The following is a 23,578-nucleotide window of genomic DNA, read 5'->3' as shown; positions in this document are numbered from 1 at the left end:
TGAAGGAAGTGGGAATGGGATGGAGATTCTATAGACTAACAATCCCTTGCACAATGCCTTGTGACAATTCTAGATAGATCTCCATTAGTAACTATAGAAAAGTGATGGATTTAGATCACCAATTTAAAAAAATAACACATTTAAAAGAGAAGTGTGGACTTATTCCCCCCCCCCCTCCCCCCAATTATATTTACTTAGGTGGATGGCAAATCGGTCCAATGCTGCATCTGTCCCTTGCCAGCTCTAAGTGTGAGAGCTCAGTGATCACATGACCGCTGAGATCTCACAGCCACTCTGAGCAGCGAGTGTCAGTTACCGCTGTCTGCTCTGCCCCTCCAGCGCTCACTGGAGCGCTGGACTGCGGAGGGGGAGGGAGTGGCTGGCTCAAGATGAGCCAGGTGCAGCTCCAGACACTGGGGTGGATCCCGGCTTTGCAGCCTGAATCTTTCCACAGCCTGGACCAGCTGAGTGACATCAACCAAAAGCGAGCTTCAGCCTGCTGTCAGCTGAAAATGGGTCACAAGGGTGCAGAACGAACTGCGCTGCTGTGATCCACAGGAGTACATCCAAAGAAGCTTTGGCTGTACTTCTCCTTTAATTTATCACTTCCAAGTCCAACAAGCACTTTACATAACATATTCACACTTGCACAATACAGGTTTCTTCCAGGGGTAGAAATCACCACTAGCATGGCACAAGACAAACTCAAAATGCCATGTATGACATTCTTCTCAAGAAAGAAAAATTTGTAGCCATACCTTTGTCTTTATCAACTCTTATTACTACAACGCACTCGTTCCTGCCAATGCGGATGAGTTTGTTTATGGATCGGATACGCCTTCTTGAGAGTTCACTAAGGAGGATCATGCCCTCTATGTTGTTATATTCCAAGAGGCTGACATATGCTCCCATCTCAGCAATGGACCGGACATTAACCATGACCACATCATCTACTTCTGGGAACTTGTGCTGGTAAAATCGACAACTTAAACCAGGCATCCTGAAATATAAAACATATTGTTATATACAGGTTATGTTTTGGAATGGTGTTTAATTTGAAGCTGATGGTAGATAATTTAACGCAAAAGATTTGGCAGCAGCTGAAAGGCAGTCAGACCATTAAAATGTTTTGAAAGTAGGTATTCAGTTGTTATTGAGGGATTGCTAGAGAGCTGTGTCTTCAGAGAGAGAGGGCAATTAACAGCTTAGAGCTTTTACACATACACGTTCGAAGGGACTCCAAGAGGAACTGCATATTTTGCTGTCAGACCTAAAACAGTTAAAGTGACTGTAACGGCTGAAGGTTATTTTACCTTCATGCATTCTATGCATGAAAGTAAAAAACTTTCTGTGTGCAGCTCCCCCCAAAGCCCCCCCCCACCATACTCACCTGAGCCCCTCTCATTCTAGCGATGTGCATGGGAGCCACGGCTGTCCCGGATCTCTCTCCCCACTGGCTGAGACACAGCAGCAGGAACTATTGGCTCACTCTGTGATCAATCACAACCATTGAAGAGACAGTGGGGGAGCATGGTCAAGACGTGGCTCTCTGTGTTTTATGGACACACAAGCAGCGACCGCAAAAGTGCCCCCACAGTGGCTTGCTTTTGGGGGCACTGGATAAGGGGGAAGAGCCAGGACAGCCAGCAGAGAAACTAAATAGAGGATTGGGGCTGCACTGTGCAAAACCATTGCACAGAGCAGGCAAGTACAACATGTTTGTAATAACCATTAATACAACTTTAATCTTAGTTGTGTAAACAAGCAATAGGTGCTGGCATCTGTAATATACATTAAACGCCACATCAGACAAATCTGTATTTATACAGGAAGGCTATTAGAGGAGAGTAAAGTGAACAAGTTGTTTTGCACATTATCAGAAAAAGCCTTGCAAAAATACAAATCAACAGTTATTGCTGAATGTAAATATCATCAGCATTTAGTGTCAACATCCAGGACTGACAACTGAAAATTTTACACATTGCACTGAGTGAATAGGAGAGAATAATGTGTACAGTGGGGAAAATAATTATTTGATCCTCTGCAGATTTTGTAAGTTTGCCTACTTAGAAAGAAATTAAGGGTCTATCATTTTTTATCATAGGTGTATTTTATTTTAACAGCTTCCTGACCACCCTGAAGCAGAAAAACTGCTACAGGGCGGCATGGGTACGCAAAAATCACGTATATATACCCGATTTTGTATTTCCGGGTAGCGGGCACGTGCGCGCCCTACCTGCGCTGCCAGCAATCACCGAGTCCTGGCTGGTGATTGCTGAGGATCTCCAATGGTGAGAAGAACTGTTTGTAAACAAAACAGTTCTCCTCCCTGTCAGCTCCCTGTGCAGGGAGGAGAACTGGTTTTTACAGGACATGTAAATAGCAATAGTCAAAAATATTGTTTTTTTTTCTTTAAAGTGTTTTATTTTTTTGTTTTTTTTTTTATAGCGCAAAAAATAACCACACAGGTGATCAAATACCACCGAAAGAAAGTTCTATTTGTGGGGGAAAAAAAAAGGACGTAAATTTAATTTGGGTGCAGCATTGCTTGACTGCGCAATTGTCAGTTAACAGTGCCGTAACGCAAAAAAATGGCCTGGTCAGGAAGGTGGGTAAATCCTCAGAAGTGCTAGTGGTTAAATGATAGAGACAAAATATCAACAGATATCCAGAAAAAACACATGATACAAATGTTATGAATTGAGTTTCAGTTCAGCGAGTAAAGTAAGTATTTGATCCAACTAACAATAATTCTGGCTACCACAGACTGGCTGTGGTACACAGATTAGTTCTGTCAATTTAAGAAGGTGCTCCTAACGACAACTCGTTATGTGCATAAGAGACACCTGTCCACAGAATCTTTCTTCCATTTAAACCTCACCATCAAAATGACCAAAGAGCTGTCAAAGGACATCTGTTGGAGCGATTATTCAAAAATGGAAGAAATACAAAATAACCATCAAAAGCTCCATGCAAGATTTCATTTCATGGGGTAAGGATGATGAGAAAAGTGAGGGATCAGCCCAGAACTACACGGGGAGGAGCCTGTGAGTGATTTCAAGGCAGTTGGGACCACAGTCATCAAAAAACCACTGGTAACACAATATGCTGCTATGGACTGAAATCCTGCAGCGCTTGCAAGGTCCTCCTCCTCAAGAAGGCACATGTACAGTCTTCATCATCAGTTTGCCTTTGAACATCTAAATGATTCAGAGAAGGACTGGGTAAAATTTGCTGTGGTCAGAGGAGACCAAAACTTAGCTCTTTGGCATCAACTCGACCCACCGTGTTTGGAGAAAGAAAAAATGCTGACTATGACCCAAAGAACACCATCCCTACAGTCAAGCACGGTGGTGGAAGCATTTTGCTTTGGGAATGTTTCTCTGCTAAAGGCATAGGCTGACTTTACCGCATTGAGGGGCCAATCCAAATCTTTGATGACAACCTTCTTCCCTCAGCCAGAACATTGAAGATGGGTCATGGACAGGTGTTCCAGCATGACAATGACCTAAAACATACTGCCAAGGCAACAAAGGAGTGGCTCAAGAAAAAGCACATTAAGGTCACGGAGTGGCCTAGCCAGTCTCCAGACCATAATCCTATTGAAAACTTATGGAGAGAGCTGAAACTTCAAATTGCCAAGCAACAGCCTAGAAACCTTTAAGGATTTAAAGAATATCTGTAAAGAAGAGTAGATCAAAATCCCTCCGGAGATGTGTGCAAACCTGGTAACCAACTACAAGAAATGTGCTTGCCAACAAGGATTTCTCCACCAAGTATTAAGCCGTGTTTTGCTTGGGGAACAAATACTTATTTTATTCACTTAACTGCAACTCAATTTATAACATTTGTATCTTGTGGGTTTGTTTTCTGGATTTTTGGTTGATATTCTCTCTATCATTTAAAATACACCTATGATAAAAATTATAGGCCCTTTCTTTGTAAGTGGGCAAACTTACAAAATCTTCAGGGGATCAAATAAATTATTTTCCCCACTGTATATACCCACAATCAAAGATGACAAAAATGTATCAACAGTATGCCTATAAATCAAAGCACAGTAATGTCTAAGCCTTCTATTCACACCTGAGCGTTTTTGCACCTAAGCCAATCCGCAAAAACACTTAATAGAGATCCTATTATTTTCAATACAAGCTGTTTATTATCTGTACACTTCACAAGTGAAGGGTGTCATGAGTCTCAAGTCGGAATGAGGCAGAGTGTCATTTGTCCAGAAGTCTGATGACATCTTGCGGCAAAAGGTATTACTGCAGGGGACAGCTGTGTTTTGAAGGAGGGTATTGCAGCCAAAGCTTTTATTTTAAGCACCTGCTGGGGGACCAATTTTTTATTTAAAGGTGTCTGCAGTTGACTAGGTGATGCCCAATAACATTGCCCCTATCCCTCCAACCCAGTCACTGCATCCACCCTGTAATGAAATTTACCACACTGTACTGCGTTCTTAGTAATCAGAAATATAGGAGAACTTAAAAGGGGTTAGCTTTTGTCTTTTTTTTTTTTATTATACAGCATTTATACAACGCCAGCAGTTTATGCAACACCCTACATGGGTTTTGGTAAACTCTTAAAAAGTAACATCACTCTGCAAAGTGTCTATAATGTATGATGCCTGATAATTAGATTTGGACTGCCCCCTCTGAAGGCAAAAAGCACACCATTGTTTCTTGGAACTACTAAAAGTACAAACAATATATGATGCACACTTATGTTGTATCTCCATGCACATCATTAAAGGTTTATTTTTGGTGGTGGGTCATAACAGCACAAAATATACAGCTAAAAAAAACATTTTTGGGTGCTGTCAGAATATTGTGATTAGCGAATACACACATTGATCTAGAAAAGGTTTCTAACATTTTCCTTCGAAATTTGTCATGCTGGAACACCTGTCCATGGCCCATCTTCAATGTTCTGGCTGAGGGAAGAAGGTTATCATCAAAGATTTGGAAGACAAATGATCAAGTTTTGTCGAGCAGTGATGGCCACACATTGATCAAAGTTTGCCCAGTCCCTGCTGCATGACCAGCTTAAGCTTTTGCTACAGACGGAATCCAAAAAAAAATAAAAATCAGCAGCTATAAGGAACATAGCTGCTGACTTTTAAGAAACAAACATTTACCAGCCCATGGAATCCAGTGCGGTCATCCCCATAGTTGATTATTTGCCGAGCTTCCACTCTCTGGTGCCACCCCCCCCCCAAAAAAAAATCAAATGTGATAAAGTGTTAAAGACAGGGAAGAGGATGGGCAGCACTCTCTCTTTTTTCGAGTGAAGGTCCGCTTTTAAGGCCCGTTTACAGGATGAGAATATCAGACGAATGCACATGGGGGCGTGTACTACAAAGGCAATCATTGGAGTTTGTTATAGGCCTCCCAGTGTTAATGTGGTGGAGACTCAGCTCCTTGCACAGATCGAAAGGGCTGCAACAGCTGGGACACTGATAATAGTGGGGGATTTTAACTACCTGGATATTGACTGGAGTAATGGTACTACAGGAACAGTTAAAGGGCAAAAAAAAATTATAAACCTACTACAGGACAATTTTATGGTACAGTTCATAGAGGCCCCAACTACAAATGATGCTCTGCTGGACCTGGTAATCTCAAACCATGCAGAGCTTATTATAAATGTCCACATAAAAAAAATCTGGGTAGCAGTAACCATAACATACTTTCAATTATCGGTAGCTGTAAACATCAAGCACATACAGGAAAAACAAAAACGCTCAACTTTAAGAGAGCTAATTTTCCAAGGCTGAGAGCTGCTCTCCAAGACTTAGACTGGGAGGGAATATTGGCAATGATGAACACAACACAGAAATGGGAGTTCTTCAAAAAGACTGCATGTGAACACACTGCAAAATATATTCCCATTGGCAACAAGTTTAAAAGGCTAAAAATCAAACCTATGTGGCTTACGGCCAAAGTTAAAAAAAACTATAAATAAGAAAAGAGCTTTTATTAAATATAGAAATAAAGGAACTCTATCACTGTTTAAACATTACAAAGAATATAACAGAATATGCAAAAAGGAAATAAAGGCTGCAAAAATTGAAAATGAACGACAGATTGCAAAAGATAGCAGGACAAACCCCCAACAATTCTTCAAATACATTAATAGTAAACAGGTCAGGTCGGCCCTTTACAAAATAATCTAGAGTGGGTGACTGGGGACAAAGAAGGCAAATGTATTAAATACCTTCTTCAGCTCTGTGTACAAAAAGGAGCATGGGGGAGCTCTTTTCCATAATAGGAATGGTATTGACACAGCTCCAGCTGATCCACATTGGCTCACAATTGATATGATCCAGAAATATTTAGACAGAATAAAAAGGTGAATAAAGCACCTGGACCTGATGGCATACACCCACAGATCCTTAAAGAATTGAGCTCTGTCATTTCAAAGCAATTGCTTTTCATTTATAGTACCACTGGTTTGGTGTAATTCCAATGTAATGGCTATATTTAAAAAGGGGTCAAAATCTTTACCAAGTAATTATAGACTTGTTTAACATCTATAGTTGGGAAGATACTGGAGAGTTTAATAAAAGACCACATAGATGAGCTCATGGTAGAAAAAATATTTTAAGTAACAGACAGCATGGATTCATGAAAGACAGAAGATGTCAAACAAATCCGATTTCTTTTTATGAGGAGGTGAGCAAAACCTTGGACAGAGGGGTGGCGGTGGACGTGGTATATTTGGACTTTGCAAAAGCGTTTGACACAGTTCCCCACACACGGCTAATGTGTAAGGTAAAGTCTACAGGTTTGAAAAAAATCAATATGTAAATGGGTAGAAAAACTGGCTAAAATATTGTATTCAGGGAGTAGTGGTTAATGATTCATACTCTGAATGGTCTGGGGTCATCAGTGGTGTACCAAGGTTCAGTGTTGGGACCCTTACTTTTTAATATATTTATAAACGATATAGGGCCTGAGATTAACAATACCATTTCAGTCTTTGCAGATGACACCAAGCTGTGCAGTGGAATAATCAAATGTCTCCAATTTACAAGCCGACCTCAATGCACTGTTTAATTGGGCAACTATGTGGCAAATGAGGTTTAATGTTGATAAATGTAAGGTTATGCACTTGGGGGCTAAGAATATGCATGCATTATACATACTGGGGGGGGGGGGGTGGGAGTACAACTGGCAGAATCGATGGTGAAGGATCTGGGAGTTCTGATAGATCACAAGCTTAATAATGGCATGCAATGCCAAGCTGCGGTTTCTAAAGCGAGCAAAATCCTCTCTTGTATTAAAAGAGCTATAGACTCCAGAGAGAGAGATATCATATTATTCCCTGTACAAATCATTAGTAAGACCTCATCTGGAATATTGCAGTTCAATCTTGAGCACCAATTCACAAAAAGAACATTGGGGAACTGGAGAAAGTGCAGAGAAAGGCAACCAAACTGAAAAGAGGCATGGAGGAGCTCAGCTATGAGGAAAGATTAGAGGAACTGAATTTATTCTCTCTTGAGAAGAGGAGATTAAGGGGGGGATATGATCAACATGTATAAATACATCAGTGGTTCATATAGCGAACTCGGTGTAAAGTTATTCACCTTGGAGGTCATCACAGAGGACAAGGGGGCACTCTTCATCTAGAAGGAAAGAAATTTAATCTCCAAATATGGAAAGGTTTTTTCACACAAGGGCTGTAAAAATGTGGAAAAAACAGCAGGGTCTTTCCAGTCCACAGCTCCCTGGTTGATACCATTAAGCAGGAGTGGGAAAACCCAGAGAGGAAACCCTTCTTTTCAGGAAGTTTGAAAAGGAAATTTCCTTTTGATGAGGATCCGTCCCAGCCTTGGAACAAAGTTCCAAGATTGGACGCCCCCTTATCCAGAGTTTTAAAAAGGATGGATTTGGCCTTTGAGGACATAGGGGCTCTAAAGGACCCCATGGATAAAAGGGGAGAAGTCTTGCTGCATAGGGCATGGGAGTCTTCATCCATTAGTCTTAAGCCGGCCCTATCAGCTACTTATGTAGCCAGAAATCTGGAGTGCTGGCTTACCCAGTTGCAAAATCATCTGGCGGCGGGAACGTCAAGGCAGAAAATTCTAAAGTCGCTGCCTTTACTGTTTAAGGCAGTAGGTTTCCTTACGGATGCCTCAGCGGAATTGGTTAAGCTGGCTGCAAGATCTTCGGCCCTAGTAAATTCGGCCAGGCATACCTTATTGTTAAAAACCTGGGCAGGGGACTCAGCGTCTAAATTACGCCTTGCCCTTCTTTTTGGGCCTGGTTTAGAGAAAGCTCTAGAAGGTTTGGCCGACAAAAAGAAAGCCTTTCCTGAGAGTAAAAAGAAGGTATTTCCCAGGAAAATGTTTTGTCTGAAATCACAGACGCCGCAGGTTAAAGGTGTGCCCAAGAAACATTGGACGGGACACAAGAACAGGGGAAAAGGGGGGATTTTATTCAATCCTCCTCAAGGCCCCTCCAAGTCGCAATGACTTAAGCGTCTCGGGGGGGGGGGGGGGGTAGACTAAGGACCTTTCTTCCTCAGTGGACGCAATCTCCCCGAACCCCTACATTTTAGACCTATTACGGAAGGGTTACGGGTTGGAATTCGACTCCTGTCCCCCGAACAAATTCTTGGTAACCAATCCACCCAAGGACCGGCACAAGGCTCAGGCTCTGTGCGGTCTAATTGGGGATTTAGTGCACCAGCAGGTCCTAGTTCGGGTCCCTCAGAACGAACAGGGTATGGGCTGTTATTCCCACGTATTTGTTGTGGGAAAACCCTCGGGCAAGTTTAGCCTGATCTTAAACCTGCGCCCTCTAAATCGGTCACTGAAGTACAAACACTTCAGAATAGAGTCAATTTATTCTGTAAGGAACATCGTTCTTCAGGATTGTTTTATGGCCACACTGGAGCTAAGGGATGCGCATTTTCACATCCCTATTCATCAAGCAAGCCAAAAGATACCTAAGGATAGTAGTAAATATGGGTTCTCAGGTCCTCCACTGGCAGTTTCAGGCCCTACCCTTTGGACTGGCTTCAGCACTAATAATTTTTACCAAAGTGTTGGCGGAGGCCTTAGTTCCCTTAAAGATGAGGTCTATCACCATCATTCCTTATTTAGACGACCTCATCTTTGTGGCCAAATCTTACCAGCAGTTGGCCAAGGAGCTGCAGATGGCTCAGGGTCTCCTTCAGAGTCTAGGATGGCTCATGAACAAGCACAAATCAGCGTTAACTCCCTCCCAAAGAGTAGTCTACCTGGGTTACGAGATCTCGTCGCTGGAAAATAAAAATTTCCTTCTTCGGGAAAAATTCCTGAAGATGGACCGGCCAATCTTACTGACACTGAAGATTGGTCAGTAAGAGAGGTTTCAAGAGAGGTAGGTCTTATGACTTCTTGTTTTCCAGCGGTCCCGTAGGCAAGGCTCCACCAGAGGCCTCTTCAGGTATTCCTGCTGAGGGTTTGGGATGCAGACAGCTCTACATTAGATCAAGCAGTCCAGCTCCCATCCAGGGTCAAAAGATCCTCTGGTGGTGGCGGAACAAAGTAAATCTGGCCAGGGGATTGAAGTGGAACCAGCCGGCTCCGCTCATTGTTACAACTGATGGCAGCAGTTATAGTTGAGGAGCCCATCTATGAGACATGGCAGCCCAGGGGCTGTGGTCTTGGAGGGAGTCTCAGAGATCCTCGAATCAGAGGGAGCTGATGGCAATTCAAAGGGCTTTGGAGGCCTTTGAAACAAACCTATTGAACCATCACTTACAGATTCGGTCAGACAATATAGCGGCGGTGGCTTATATCAACAAACAGGGAGGTATACGGAGCCCTTCTCTGCAGATGATTGCAGGCAATATTCTATCTTGGGCCGAGCAAAATCTACTTTTGATCTCCGCCATTCATCTAAAGGGATTGCAAAACTCCCTAGCAGACTTCCTGAGCCGGCGGCCAATCAGTTACGACGATTGGTCTCTCAACCAGGAGGTCTTTCTGGAGATAGTTCGCAAGTGGGGAGTACCGGAGACCGATCTTTTTGCTTCCCAGGAAAACAGGAAGGTCAGTCAATCTTTTTCCCTGAATCCACGAGAGCAGGCCTTGGGGATAAATGCCCTGACGAGTTCATGGCACTTCAGCCTATCTTATGCATTCCCTCCGGTGAGACTAATCCCGGCGGTCCTGCAAAAGTTTGTGGAGGAAAAGACGGATCTTATATTGATAGCACCCTTCTGGCCAAAAAGACCATGGTTTTCTCTTCTGAACAGTCTTATCTCGGCTCCCCCATTTTCTCTCCCAGAGAGGGAAGATCTGTTTTCTCAAGGTCCTGTTCTGCATCCACGGATCAAGACCTTGAAATTAACGGCATGGTTTTTGAAGAGCAGCTCCTGAAAGCCAGAGGGTTTTCAAATTCAGTGGTAAAGACTGTGCTTAACTGCTGCAAGCCAGTAACCAGAGCCATTTATACGAAAGTCTGGAAGAAGTTCAATTCTTGGTTATCAAGTAAGCGGCAGGGGCCCCCAGATATTCCAGCAGTTTTGGACTTTTCAGGAAGGGGCGGATCGGGGACTCTTGATCAGCACCTTAAAAGTGCAGGCTTCAGCCTTCAGTATTTCTGCAGCCCCCCCTGCAGCAAGATCTCTTTGTAGCAGACTTTTTCAGGTCTCTTTCCAAGTCCAGACCGGTTAAGGGCAGGTCTTGTCCAGTTTGGGATCTATCCCTAGTCCTGAAGACTTTGATCCTCTAACCCTTTGGAAGAATCTTCTGTTAAATTTTTTACTTTGAAAACTGTTTTTTTTGGTGGCGATCACGTCAGCCCGTAGGGTAAGTGAATTGCAAGCATTTTCCATTAGGGAGCCATACCTGACCGTTTTTGAGGAGGTCATCCTCCTTTCATAGGTCTCAGGATATAGTCCTACCGACCTTTTGTTGTTCTCCTGACGGTAAGGAAGAAGAAAGATTAAGTTTGCTAGACGTAAGGAGGAGTCTTATAGTTTATCTCAATAGGTCCCAGGAATTTAGAAATTCAGATTCCCTGTTTGTATTATTTGCAGGTGCAAGGAAAGGTTCCACAGCATCTAAGTCCACTATACGTAGATGGATTAGATTAGCTATTATAGAATCTTACAAGATTTTAGGGATTCCTCCCACCATTGTTAAGGCTCACTCAACTAGATCCTTGTCAGCGTCCTGGGCAGAGAAAGCCGGGGCTTCACTGGAGGAAATATGTAAGGCAGCCACCTGGTCCAAGTTCTCTACCTTTGTGAAGCATTACCGCCTGGATCTCCTGTCAAGTAAGGAGCAGGCATTCGGGTGCAAGGTCCTCCAGGCAGTGGGCCCACCCTAAGGGGTAAGTTCTTGATTATCATCTCAAGGGGCTGTCCTGGAAGATGTAGGGAGAAAACCAGAGTTAAGCTTACCGGTAACTCCTTTTCTATGAGTCTTCCTGGACAGCCGTGATTTTCCACCCGGAAGATGTACAAATGACGTATATGTGGTTACCTAAATATTTGTGTCTTTCAATGTCTTCCGCTAGTTCTCGAGTAAAACTGGGGATGGAGGCCTGGAGGTCCGCCTTTTAAAGGCATGGGGGATGGCGCGTTTCCTGATCCGAAGGGAGGAGCTCTACGTCTCAAGGGGCTGTCCTGGAATACTTGTAGAAAAGGAGATACCGGTAAGCCTAACTCTGGTTTTTTTTGTATGGCTGAACTGGATGGAATTTTCTCTTTTTTTAGCCAGACTAACTATAAACTATGTAAACAAACCCTTAACCAGCGACAGCCCAATGCACCATAACAACCTGTTTTGGCCATGTTAACTTGCAGCTCGCCAGTGAAAACACAAAATCGACCTTATGTTTTCACATTCCTGCTGCCGCCTATGTAAACAAAGGCTTACAGTACAGGGCAGTACTTTTTTTTTTTTTTTTTTTTTTTTTTTTTTTTTAACGTGCACTGAAGTCAGTAGGAGGTAGTGTGTGAACCCAGGCGCCAGGACACAATTTCTAGTTGCCATAGTGACCTGGTGCTTGGGATCTATGGAGTCCTGTTCCAAAGGTAGAAGCGTTTTTTTTATCTTAATGCTTTCCACTTGCCTAACACCACTCTCGATCCAGAGCTGTCCCCACTGGCAGCCCCACTCTGCTCTCTTCCTGCATTTGTGTGCTCAACTGAGACCAGCAGGAGCAAATGACAGTCAAATCCAGTGAGGAAGAAGCAGGGCCAAGCTGCAAGTCGGTCTTTCCAAAGTCAACAATGATGTTGGCGCAGGAAATCAATCCTCACTGGCCAAATCAAAAATGCATGATGCAGTACAGTCCAGGTTTAGCACATTCACCTTTTTTTTTTAAATTGTGCCACACCATATAAAAGCTGGAACAGCCAGAACCTTGAGCATCTGTTCATGGCAAGAAATCAGCTCCAGTTTGGATAACTTCCTCCCATGATGCGTTGCTTCAAAGTGTTTAGAAATGTGACTTCTCATGCACTTTAGAAAAATGCATTGTGTTGTCATTGTGGAGGAAAGTTACTAAAACTGGAGTAAAGAGAATCTGGAGCAGCTGTGTACAGTAACCAGTCAGCTCCTATCTTCAGCTTGTTCAGTTAAAGCCGATTTCCAGCTTTACTTTTCCTTTAACTAGACCAAAATGGCCTAAATGACTTCCTACACGAACAGCTCTTTAAATTTTATGTAGCTGAGGCTAAAGTTTATAGAGTACTTTGTTCTGACTATGGAACGTGAACATCCCAACCCATACCGGGAAAAAAAAACAAAAAAAAAAATGGGATGGGAAGTTCTCATCCCACTGCTGGAACACAGCACTGTATATACAGTAGCTACAGATGCACACAGTTTATACAGTGTGCCCAACAGACATACCTGTTAGCATAGGAAATAATCAACGGGTGGGCCTTAATGCTGAGAGGCCACATATATGCATAGCTAAAGATAAACAGACCTGTGCTGAGAGTGTGCACCCTTTCAGCACAGTTAATGGCAGCTAACGGAAAGTTCCCGATCTCTACTTGCAATCGGGAGCTTTCTGATCATGTGACCACTGTGACAGTCAATCACAGCGGTCACATGAGCAGAAACCCCACCCTGCCTCCTGGCATCTGAAACCCCTTAAAGGGCTGGGAGGTGCCAGCACCAAGGTGTTAAATCGCGCCGCACCATGTAGATTTGTGCATGCAAAAATGCCCCGCGTTTGCTGATGCGTAGGGATGCCATTAAGAATTAACAGCACCCTCGTAATTCTGCTAAAGAATAGCACAAACATTGTGCAAGTTGCCGACCTGCAATAATGTGTCTAGTCTAAGGCTAGGTTCACATTATTGCAAGTCGGGAATGTGTACACAATCGCACATTCCCGACACACAAGAGGAATATGCTACCCTGTGGCAGATGTGCAAGGGTACCAACAACTCTTAAAGGCACAGCATCGGCAAAACGTCCACATTTTCGCCCATGCAGTTCCATGTGGTACAGTTAAAATAAAAGGTCGGGGACTTCTTTCATGGCATTTCTAGTGGGTAGGGCAGCCCAATGAAGCAAATGGGCTCCTCTACACGCAGAATGCAGCCTGCAAAAGTGTGAACCTAGTCTTAGGCCTCATGGGCACGGGAGTATGAATTTATGCTCCAAATATGCTGGATTTTTTCAGCCAGATCTTGATAGAAAAAATCCCTCTAATGTTGCCTATATACGCACGTCTACACGCATATTACATTGCGCAAAAAAATTCTACTGGCCAGAATATTAATTTGTTCTTTATTATTTATGTTTATACGCACACAATTACAGGCAAATTATGCTCATAAGCTCATTTCTTAATGCAACTTTGGTATGCTTTTTTAATGCTTCTAAACGCTGCTCTGAAAATATGGATCTGATGTGAATGGCCACATATGCTGACAAAGAACTGCATTTATAGGCATAAAAAATACAGTACACCTGTAAAATCAGTGTTTATATGCCCATGTGCATGAGGTCTAAAGGCCAGTTCATAGCATGAATCTAACAGGAATGCACTCTGAGTGTAAGGGGGCACTCTGATGGGAATAGCTGATGTAAAGGGGCGATGTGATGGGAATACATGATGTAAAGCTGCATTCTGATGGCGGCGACACCTAATGCAAGGGGGCAAACTGATGGACACACCCTCGTCGGACCTCGGCCAGTAGAAACGTTTAGTGACTGGACCTCCTTGAATTTTAATTCAATACCCCTGCCATAGAGTCTCTCATCGCCTCAAGGGGAAGCCAGACGTACCATCAGATTGTTTCTCAGGCATGCCTGGTTTAAGGGTAAGCCCGAGAAACACTGGAAAGGGGGGGGGGGGGGTGGGGGACATCCGCTATGGAAAGCATTCCAGTGGCTAATGAGTTGTTCCAGCAGCTTCCAATAGAAAGCCAGCCATCGGTTAAAAATAAATTTAAAAAAATATATAATTATATATATACACAGCCACATACTGGGGTTATGGCTGATATCTTCAGCCATAACCCCGGTAAACCACATGAAAAAGGCAACGTTTATACAAGTATTGTGGACTTCAAGTGGTTGAAACACAGCCACATGGAAATATGCTGTGCGATTTCCCACCACCGAATACATGCTGTGTTTTCAGATGCATGAGGTGCTGTGAAGCCTGAACCTCGCTTGGAAGGGGCCTAACACAGACACCCGCTGCAAATCACAAGTGCAGCATATTTTGAACGTAGTGCGCCAAACACATGCAGAACTTGCTTTTCCCAATCCACTTTCTAATGTGAACTGAGAGGCTCAGTTCTAACATGTAAAAGCGTGCTTAGCAGCCCATTTATTTTGTTCAGCTGCCCTACCCACGAGAAATGCATGGAAAGAAGTCCCTGACTTTTTTTTTTTTAAATCGCACCACAGATGCTGATGCATAGGGGTACCATGAAGAATTACCAGCCACCCTGTCCCAAAGGGCAGCACATTTCTGTGTGGTTTGGGAGCGCATGCATTTTGTGCACAATCCCCAGCTACAGAGATGTAAACCCAGCCTAATAGGAGGTGCACCTACAATCTAGGAGGTGAGGGAACAGGCACCATATGACTTGAGTTCCCCCATTGTACAAATGTGAGAGTCTCCATGGCAGACACAGGTACACGTGAGCCTGGCCCACGGAGGGCACACAGGCGCCTGGCCCACGGAGGGCACACAGGCGCCTGGCCCACGGAGGGCACACAGGCGCCTGGCCCACGGAGGGCACACAGGCGCCTGGCCCACGGAGGGCACACAGGCGCCTGGCCCACGGAGGGCACACAGCAGCCTGGCCCACAGCAGCCTGGCCCACGGAGGGCACACAGCAGCCTGGCCCACGGAGGGCACACAGCAGCCTGGCCCACGGAGGGCACACAGCAGCCTGGCCCGCGGAGGGCACACAGCAGCCTGGCCCGCGGTGGGCACACAGCAGCCTGGCCCGCGGTGGGCACACAGCAGCCTGGCCCGCGGTGGGCACACAGCAGCCTGGCCCGCGGTGGGCACACAGCAGCCTGGCCCGCGGTGGGCACACAGCAGCCTGGCCCGCGGTGGGCACACAGCAGCCTGGCCCACGGTGGGCACACAGCAGCCTGGCCTACGGTGGGCACACAGCAGCCTGTCCCCTCGGGGCCCTGGTACTGCACACAACATAGGATGTGCTGGTCTCACATCACCCAGTGCCAGGCTCCCATCTGTATGGATCCTCCCATGAGGCGAAGTGGCCCCACCACAGGCCTCCTGCTCTCCTCTCACGGTGGCTCAGCTCACACACCAACCTACAGGCTCCTGAAACAAACAAAAGACAGACCAGCCCGCTTCGCCTTATAAGAAAACCCCGACTCACTTGTCTCCGCTCCTGTGGCTGCTTGGATAAAGTAACCAGGCCGCACAACACTTCCTTCGGCACACGCCGCACTATTTCATCAGCATGCGTTCCGGCAGGAAACCACTGCGCATGCGAGTTCACAAAGCGGAACCATAGAGAACGTACGGGGGAAGCGCGCCCACTTCCTGGTTGGCCATCTTTGATTCTGGCAGATAGGCTGCCCAATCAAGGTTAGCAGGCGGAGTCATTCAAATAGCCGTAGCTTGAAACAGCTGGTGTATAGTACAGGCACAGCCTAATTATACAGTCATTTATTCTTCCGGTCAAAAGTTTTATTTATGAAGTATAACCCCCACAGGGAATTGTGCCAGGAACGAGCTTTAGCGCATCGCTGACTGGGAGTGTCTGGGCGACATCATGTGATTGGTCACAAGGCCCCGCCCTTGCCGCTCTTGTCACATGACCTCAGTGTTCTGTCTGATCGTAGGACTGGTGACTCGGAGAGGAAGATCGTAGGCTGCGAGGAAAGATGTCGGGCAAGGACAGGATCGATGTGTTCCCTTCTCGGATGTATGTATGAGGTTATCGAGGCTGGACGTGTATGGCGGGTGGAGGGGTCGTGTTATCCATGTTGTGTGTATACAGGAATCTCTGTTCTTTTACTGCCACCTTCCTCACCAGGGCTCCTCAGAAACTGCTAGGGGCCCTTGTTCCACTGACTTCCATTATAGTGGGGCCCCTTGTCCCACTGACGGCCGTTACGACGCGGGGCCCCTTGTCCCACTGACTTCCATTATAGTGGGGCCCCTTGTCCCACTGACGGCCGTTACTACGCGGGGCCCCTTGTTCCACTGACTTCCATTATAGTGGGGCCCCTTGTCGCACTGACGGCCGTTACGACGGGGGGGGGCGCTTGTCCCACTGACGGCCGTTACGACGGGGGGCCGCTTGTCCCACTGACGGCCGTTACGACGGGGGGCCGCTTGTCCCACTGACGGCCGTTACGACGGGGGGCCGCTTGTCCCACTGACGGCCGTTACGACGGGGGGCCGCTTGTCCCACTGACGGCCGTTACGACGGGGGGGCCGCTTGTCCCACTGACGGCCGTTACGACGGGGGGCCGCTTGTCCCACTGACGGCCGTTACGACGGGGGGGCCGCTTGTCCCACTGACTTCCATTATAGTGGGGCCCCTTGTCGCACTGACGGCCGTTACGACGGGGGGGGCGCTTGTCCCACTGACGGCCGTTACGACGGGGGGGGCGCTTGTCCCACTGACGGCCGTTACGACGGGGGGGGGGCGCTTGTCCCACTGCCGGCCGTTACGACGGGGGGGGGCGCTTGTCCCACTGCCGGCCGTTACGACGGGGGGGCCGCTTGTCCCACTGACGGCCGTTACGACGGGGGGGCCGCTTGTCCCACTGACGGCCGTTACGACGGGGGGGCCGCTTGTCCCACTGACGGCCGTTACGACGGGGGGGCCGCTTGTCCCACTGACTGCCGTTACGACGGGGGGCCGCTTGTCCCACTGACGGCCGTTACGACCGGGGGGCCGCTTGTCCCACTGACGGCCGTTACGACGGGGGGGCCGCTTGTCCCACTGACTGCCGTTACGACGGGGGGGCCGCTTGTCCCACTGACGGCCGTTACGACGGGGGGGCCGCTTGTCCCACTGACGGCCGTTACGACGGGGGGGCCGCTTGTCCCACTGACGGCCGTTACGACGGGGGGGCCGCTTGTCCCACTGACGGCCGTTACGACGGGGGGGCCGCTTGTCCCACTGACGGCCGTTACGACGGGGGGGCCGCTTGTCCCACTGACGGCCGTTACGACGGGGGGAGGGCGCTTGTCCCACTGACGGCCGTTACGACGGGGGCGGGGCGCTTGTCCCACTGACGGCCGTTACGACGGGGGGGCCGCTTGTCCCACTGACGGCCGTTACGACGGGGGGGGCCGCTTGTCCCACTGACGGCCGTTACGACGGCGGGGGGCCCCTTGTCCCACTGACGGCCGTTACGACGGCGGGGGGCCCCTTGTCCCACTGACGGCCGTTACGACGGCGGGGGGCCCCTTGTCCCACTGACGGCCGTTACGACGGCGGGGGGCCCCTTGTCCCACTGACGGGCGTTACGACGGGGGGGGCGCTTGTCCCACTGACGGGCGTTACGGCGGGGGGCCCCTTGTCCCACTGACGGCCGTTACGACGGGGGGAGGGCGCTTGTCCCACTGACGGCCGTTACGACGGGGGCGGGGCGCTTGTCCCACTGACGGCCGTTACGACGGGGGGGCCGCTTGTCCCACTGACGGCCGTTACGACGGGGGGGGCCGCTTGTCCCACTGACGGCCGTTACGACGGCGGGGGGCCCCTTGTCCCACTGACGGCCGTTACGACGGCGGGGGGCCCCTTGTCCCACTGACGGCCGTTACGACGGCGGGGGGCCCCTTGTCCCACTGACGGCCGTTACGACGGCGGGGGGCCCCTTGTCCCACTGACGGGCGTTACGACGGGGGGGACGCTTGTCCCACTGACGGGCGTTACGGCGGGGGGCCCCTTGTCCCACTGACGGGCGTTACGGCGCGGGGCCACTTGTCCCACTGACGGCCGTTTTGTCATTTGTTAAGAAAACAGTGGTGATTAAATGCAAATACCAGAAGAAAGCTCTATGTGTCTAAAAAAAAGAAGTGATAACAATTTCATATGGGTACAGTGTTGCATGACGGCGCAATTGTCATTCAAAGTACGACCGCTTTAAAAGCTGAAAATTGGCCTGGGCAGGGTGGGGGTGAAAGTGCTCAGTATTGAAGTGGTTTAAAGTAGAACTTTATGTACAAAGTAAAAATGGGCGGGAAGGCAGCATTTATGTAATGCAGAAGAGTTGCTTTGTGTCTTCTGCATTAAAATGACCTACCTGCCTGTCCTCATGCGCAGCTCACTGTATAAATTCGGTAATGTCGAAGCTGACTGCACTGCGCATTCGTGCGAGTGACATCATAATGGCCAGGTCAATTAAAACAGCCAGTGCTCGATACCTGGAAGCCGGTTGTTCGTGTCTGGCAGGGAGCTCCAGGACTCTGCATTGCCTTGGCCAAAGTGAGTACAGTTCCGCTTTAGCGTAGATGGCCGATGTGTGTGCCTGAATGCCCAACATTTTTAGGCTTTTTTTAAATGATCCAAATGCAGCCCGTTGCTTTCAATAGGATTGTATACACACGAGTGTAAATACCTGCAAACTAGTGCCACATTTAGTTAAAAGGATACAAAAATACAAAAATCTGCAATGCTAGTCAGTATTTTACGTGCGTATGCACAAATGTGTGCCAAAGCATGCTAATATGCACGTAACTCACATGTCTCCTATATTATTTACATTGTTGCATTTAGAAGAATTGTTGCGCGCTTAAGTGTGCACACTATACGTTCCCGGTTTTTGTTTTTTTTTTGGCAAAAACTTACTGCCATGAAGCTCTAACTTCAGTGCCGTGTGCAAGAATGCTAAAAGATTTCTATGCAGTATATATTTCTTTTTCCTGACTCGATTTTGCTCAACCTGCCGCCCCCCCCCCCCCCCTTTTATTTTCCTCTGCAATTTGTTTAATGTATACAGCATCAAGTTTATAGTGACAACATGCAGAAGCAAAAGCACATTTTACTAACATTGTGTACCTTTTTTTTTCATTTGTCTTGCAAACACCTAAAGAGAGGGAGCTCCTCTTCTTTTCTTAAAAGAGAAGTATGGCTTTTGTTTGCTTTCCCCCCCTTTATACTTAGGTGGATGCAGCATTGGTCCCCTGCCGCCTCTAAGGGTGAGAACTCAGCAATCACATGATCGCTGAGCTCTCACCGCCGCTGTGAGCAGAGAGCAATGACTCAGTCACCTCTGTCTGTCTGCTCTGCCGCCCCCTCTCCACGCATGCTTACTGGAGCGCTGGGCTGCGGAGGGCGAGGGAGCGGCTGGCTCAGGCTTTCATCGCTTCACTGAGAGGCTGAACCAGGAGCTGCTCCAAACGACTTTGAAGTCGGAATCTTTCCACAGCCTGGACCGGTTGAGTGATATCAGCCAATAGCAGGCTTCAGCCTACTGTCGGCTGAAAGCAGGTCACAGGTGTGCAGAACGGACTTCACTCCTGTGATCTACAGGAAACATACAGCCAAAAGAGCTTTGGCTGTACTTCTTCTTTAAATACCTCCAGAATCCTAAACATGGAAATTAGGGATGCACCGAAATTTCGGTGGCTGAAATGTTTAGGCCATTGACAGCAATGAAAAAAGCACTGATACAGGTTACAAAGAACTGCCGCCCGCTGCTGCTGCTCAGTAGTTCTCATCCTTACCTGAAAACCCATCAATCCCGGCGCTTGGCAAAGAGATGAGTAAAGGAAAGATGGCCACCACTCATCTCTATGCACTTGGACGACCAGAGCGATGTCACTTCCCGTTCCGGCCATTTTTTTTTTTTTTAAAGCACTAGATCAATACTTTTTTTTTTTTTTTTTATTTGATCCAGTGCTTTACATTGCAGAGGAGAGATGTGGGGTCTTATTGACCCCATATCTCTTCATAAAGAGGACTTGTCACTATTTCTATCACAAGGGATACATGCATTTCTTGTAATAAGAATAAAAGTGATTACAATTTTTTTAAAATGGACAGTGCAAAAAAACCCCAAATACATTAAAAAAAAAAAAAGTTTAAAGTTCCCCTGTCCCCCCATGCTTGCACGTAGTGGTGAACGCATACATAGGCCACGCCACGAACTTCAGAGCAAGAGTAATAATTCCCGCACTAGACCTCCTCTGTACTTTTACACTGCTAACCTGTAGACATTTTTAAAGCATCACCCATGGAGATTTTTAAGTACCGCAGTTACACGCCATTCCACGAGCGTGCACAATTTTAAAGCATGACATGTTGGGTATCTATTTAGTCTCCATAACATCCTCTTTCATACTTTACAAAAAAATTGGGGTATATATTGTTTTGTTTTTGTTTATATCTTTATAGCAAAATGTATTTTTTCACAAAAAATATATATTCATTTTTAAAAACTGCGCATTTGGGTTTTCGGCCAAGTGCATGTTGAATTTTCGTTTTCGGTTTGGGCACCAGAATTTTCATTTCAGTGCACCACTAATGTAAAATAACTGGTATTAATATATTAAAAGAAAGAAAAAAACAAACTTCTGGGCATTGCACTTTAGCCTTCTACTTCCTGGAATAAACTTTTATGTTCCTTCCCTTTTTTTTGTGACACAAGACTGAAGATTCAAATAAATACTAATTTAAAAAATTAATAATTTGACCTCATGCAGTTCGTAGGAAAGGTGAACGTAAAGAGCAGTCATTGGCTTTTCACCTATTGGAATTTTAACAAAATCATATTTAGGCCTCTCTCACACTGGCTTTTTGTAAAATGTTGTTTTTCCTGACAGGAGAAAATCGGTGTTCAAAACTCACCTAAGCTGCATTTTTTTCATAAACAAACATTCGGATCACAGATTCAATGACCAACAAATACAAATTGTACCAGATAAATGGAAGCCAATTCAAGTCATGCATTGATAGAGGCATAAGTTGAAAGATTTACATAGGTGCTTCATAAACAAAAAAGGATGAGGGAGGGAGTTGGTGAGGAACTATTGGCAAACCTTTGTGGGTCAATAATAATGTAAGCTCAAAACAGAGTTTTGCTGCATCAACATTATAGAAGACAGGACAGGCATGAAAAGAGGCCCTTCCGAAGAATGACACATGTTCCAAACCTTAGGTACATAAAAAAGTCTAGGATACATAGATAATATTACAGATGTAGCACATAATACAGAAAACTCAATCCTTAAAATATGATTAAGAACAGTTTGGACAATAGATTAGAAAAAGACCAACAGTAGAGAGACACGGACAAAAAAAAAAAAAAAAAAAACCCCGAGAGGGGCTCCGAGGTGATCATGGCAGAATCCATCCTCATATCGAAAGAAGGGACTGGTCGAATCTTGAAGGTTGAGCTATATCCAGCCAGGGACGCCATACCTGCAGAAATTTTGTATGGGTATCCAACAATATGGCCGTCAATTTTTCATTAACCATTATGAAAGCTGCATTTTTTTCAAACCAGCTTAGTAGAGTTTAGCAGTGTTTGGTGTTTGAGCACTTATTTATTTCATTGGTCAGAATTCTAATTTATTCTGGCTTTTGAAATAAACGCTGAAGTGCTAAATGCTCCTAGTGTTGAGGCACCTTTTAGACACGTTTAGCGGCATCAAATATTTTTTCTGCCAAAACTCTTCAGCTCCTGGACACACTGGCTGTGGGTCTTTTTTCTGCCTCGAAATTCTTCTGCCAATAAATGCTGCTAAAAGTCTACGTGTGCATGGACACATAGGCTAACATGCAGGAGAGTTCAGAGGCAGGAAAAAAAATGCCAGGCGTCCCTATGAGCAGCTGTAAAAATGTCTAGTGTGCATGAGGCCTTAAAGCGGAGCTCCAGTCTCTGTTGAAACAAGTCTGCAGCTACAAAAAACTGTAGCTGATGACTTTTATAAAACAGACACTCACTTGTCCCTCGATCCATAGTTACATAGCTAGTCTGGATGAAAAAAGGCAAAACTGCATCCAGTTCAAGCATTAAAAATTTATAATCCTATACCCATAGTTGATCCAGAGGAAGGCAAAAACCCCAGCAAAGCATGATCCAATTTGATCCAGCGGTATTCTCACCTCAGTCGGGTTCATTGGCTATCCTGTGTCCCTGGTGCCCTGGGTAAAAGGTATTTAGCGGTTTATAGTTACTAAAATATTTGCACTTGCATGTTCTGTGTGCTGTGGGAGACTAGATAGAGTGAATGCAGGGTCCTGGGTTTAGTAACACTATAATTCTGAATTAGGGCCCTAGAATTAAAGTGGTTCTAAAGACTATACATGTCATGCAGTAAGGTTAAAAATAACCTTCAGGGTGCAGCTCCCCCTTATACTTACCTAAGCCCTATCTCGGTCCAGCAGTGTGCATCAGAGCAGTGGCTCTCCAGGGTCTCTCACTCTCTCCCTCTCCTCATTGGTTCACACAGCTATTGGCTCCTGCTGCTGTCAATCCCTGCTAGTGAGCCAATGAGGAAAGAGCAGGGACAGGACTGAGCCATGCTCTGTGTGTGAATGGACACACAGAGGGCAGCTCAAGAGCGAGCCTACTTTAGTGCCCCCATAGCTTGTTATTGGAGGCACTCATCATGGGGGAGGTGCCAGGACCGCCAGCGGGGGACCCAAAAAGAAGAGGATTGGGGCTGCTCTGTCCAAAACCATTCCACAGAGCAGGTAAGTATAACATGTTTGTTATTTTAAAAAATTCCAACCTTTAGAGTCACTTTGATGTTCTACATCTGACATTCATGCCAATACGTTGTGTGTATAATCAGTCTACTAGACCCCTGATTTCACCCTTGCCCTACAAGACAGCTAATCAAATACACCATGTTTGATCAGCTGCTTTCCCAACTGTAACAGCCAGGAAATGACAGCTCTTAACCCAGAAGGAACACAATCTTCTTCATTCCGGGATCATTCATCACAGAGGAGATCTGGTAATGGATGTCACTCCAACTCCTCTGTGGGTTGTAGTCCTGACTGAACCACCACAGTTTCTGGCGAGGGGGCACCTTCGAAGAGCTGTAAAAGCGACAGCCACCTGGATCACTTTTACCTGGAAGCTAATCGCTGGCTGAAAAAAAACAAAAAAAAAACGTACAGTTACCATTTAATACTACAG

General features: G+C 46.3%; 2 protein-coding genes and 1 pseudogene across 2 annotated transcripts in view; 2 read left to right on the top strand and 1 right to left on the bottom strand.

The window, feature by feature from the left end:
• The window catches only part of EIF2S1 (eukaryotic translation initiation factor 2 subunit alpha), a 44,633-nt gene extending 28,655 nt beyond the window's left edge, over nucleotides 1-15,978 (bottom strand). The window contains exons 1-2 of the mRNA XM_089681488.1: nucleotides 15,841-15,978; nucleotides 759-1,000 (exon numbers count right to left, since the gene is read on the bottom strand). Coding sequence (XP_089537614.1) covers nucleotides 759-999 — 241 coding nt within the window. The 5' untranslated portion in view covers nucleotide 1,000; nucleotides 15,841-15,978. The remainder of the gene's footprint in view (nucleotides 1-758; nucleotides 1,001-15,840) is intronic.
• On the top strand, nucleotides 9,638-11,333 carry LOC149459251 (uncharacterized; annotated as a pseudogene).
• Nucleotides 15,979-16,092: 114 nt separating the features above from the next.
• The window catches only part of ATP6V1D (ATPase H+ transporting V1 subunit D), a 69,518-nt gene continuing 62,032 nt past the window's right edge, over nucleotides 16,093-23,578 (top strand). The window contains exon 1 of the mRNA XM_089681489.1: nucleotides 16,093-16,392. Coding sequence (XP_089537615.1) covers nucleotides 16,352-16,392 — 41 coding nt within the window. The 5' untranslated portion in view covers nucleotides 16,093-16,351. The remainder of the gene's footprint in view (nucleotides 16,393-23,578) is intronic.

This window comes from Staurois parvus, unplaced genomic scaffold (assembly GCF_062004578.1).
Source record: "Staurois parvus isolate SC_StPar_1 unplaced genomic scaffold, SC_StPar_1.0 ptg000267l, whole genome shotgun sequence".
Classification (NCBI taxonomy): domain Eukaryota; kingdom Metazoa; phylum Chordata; class Amphibia; order Anura; family Ranidae; genus Staurois; species Staurois parvus.
This window is presented reverse-complemented; position numbering and strand designations above follow the sequence as displayed.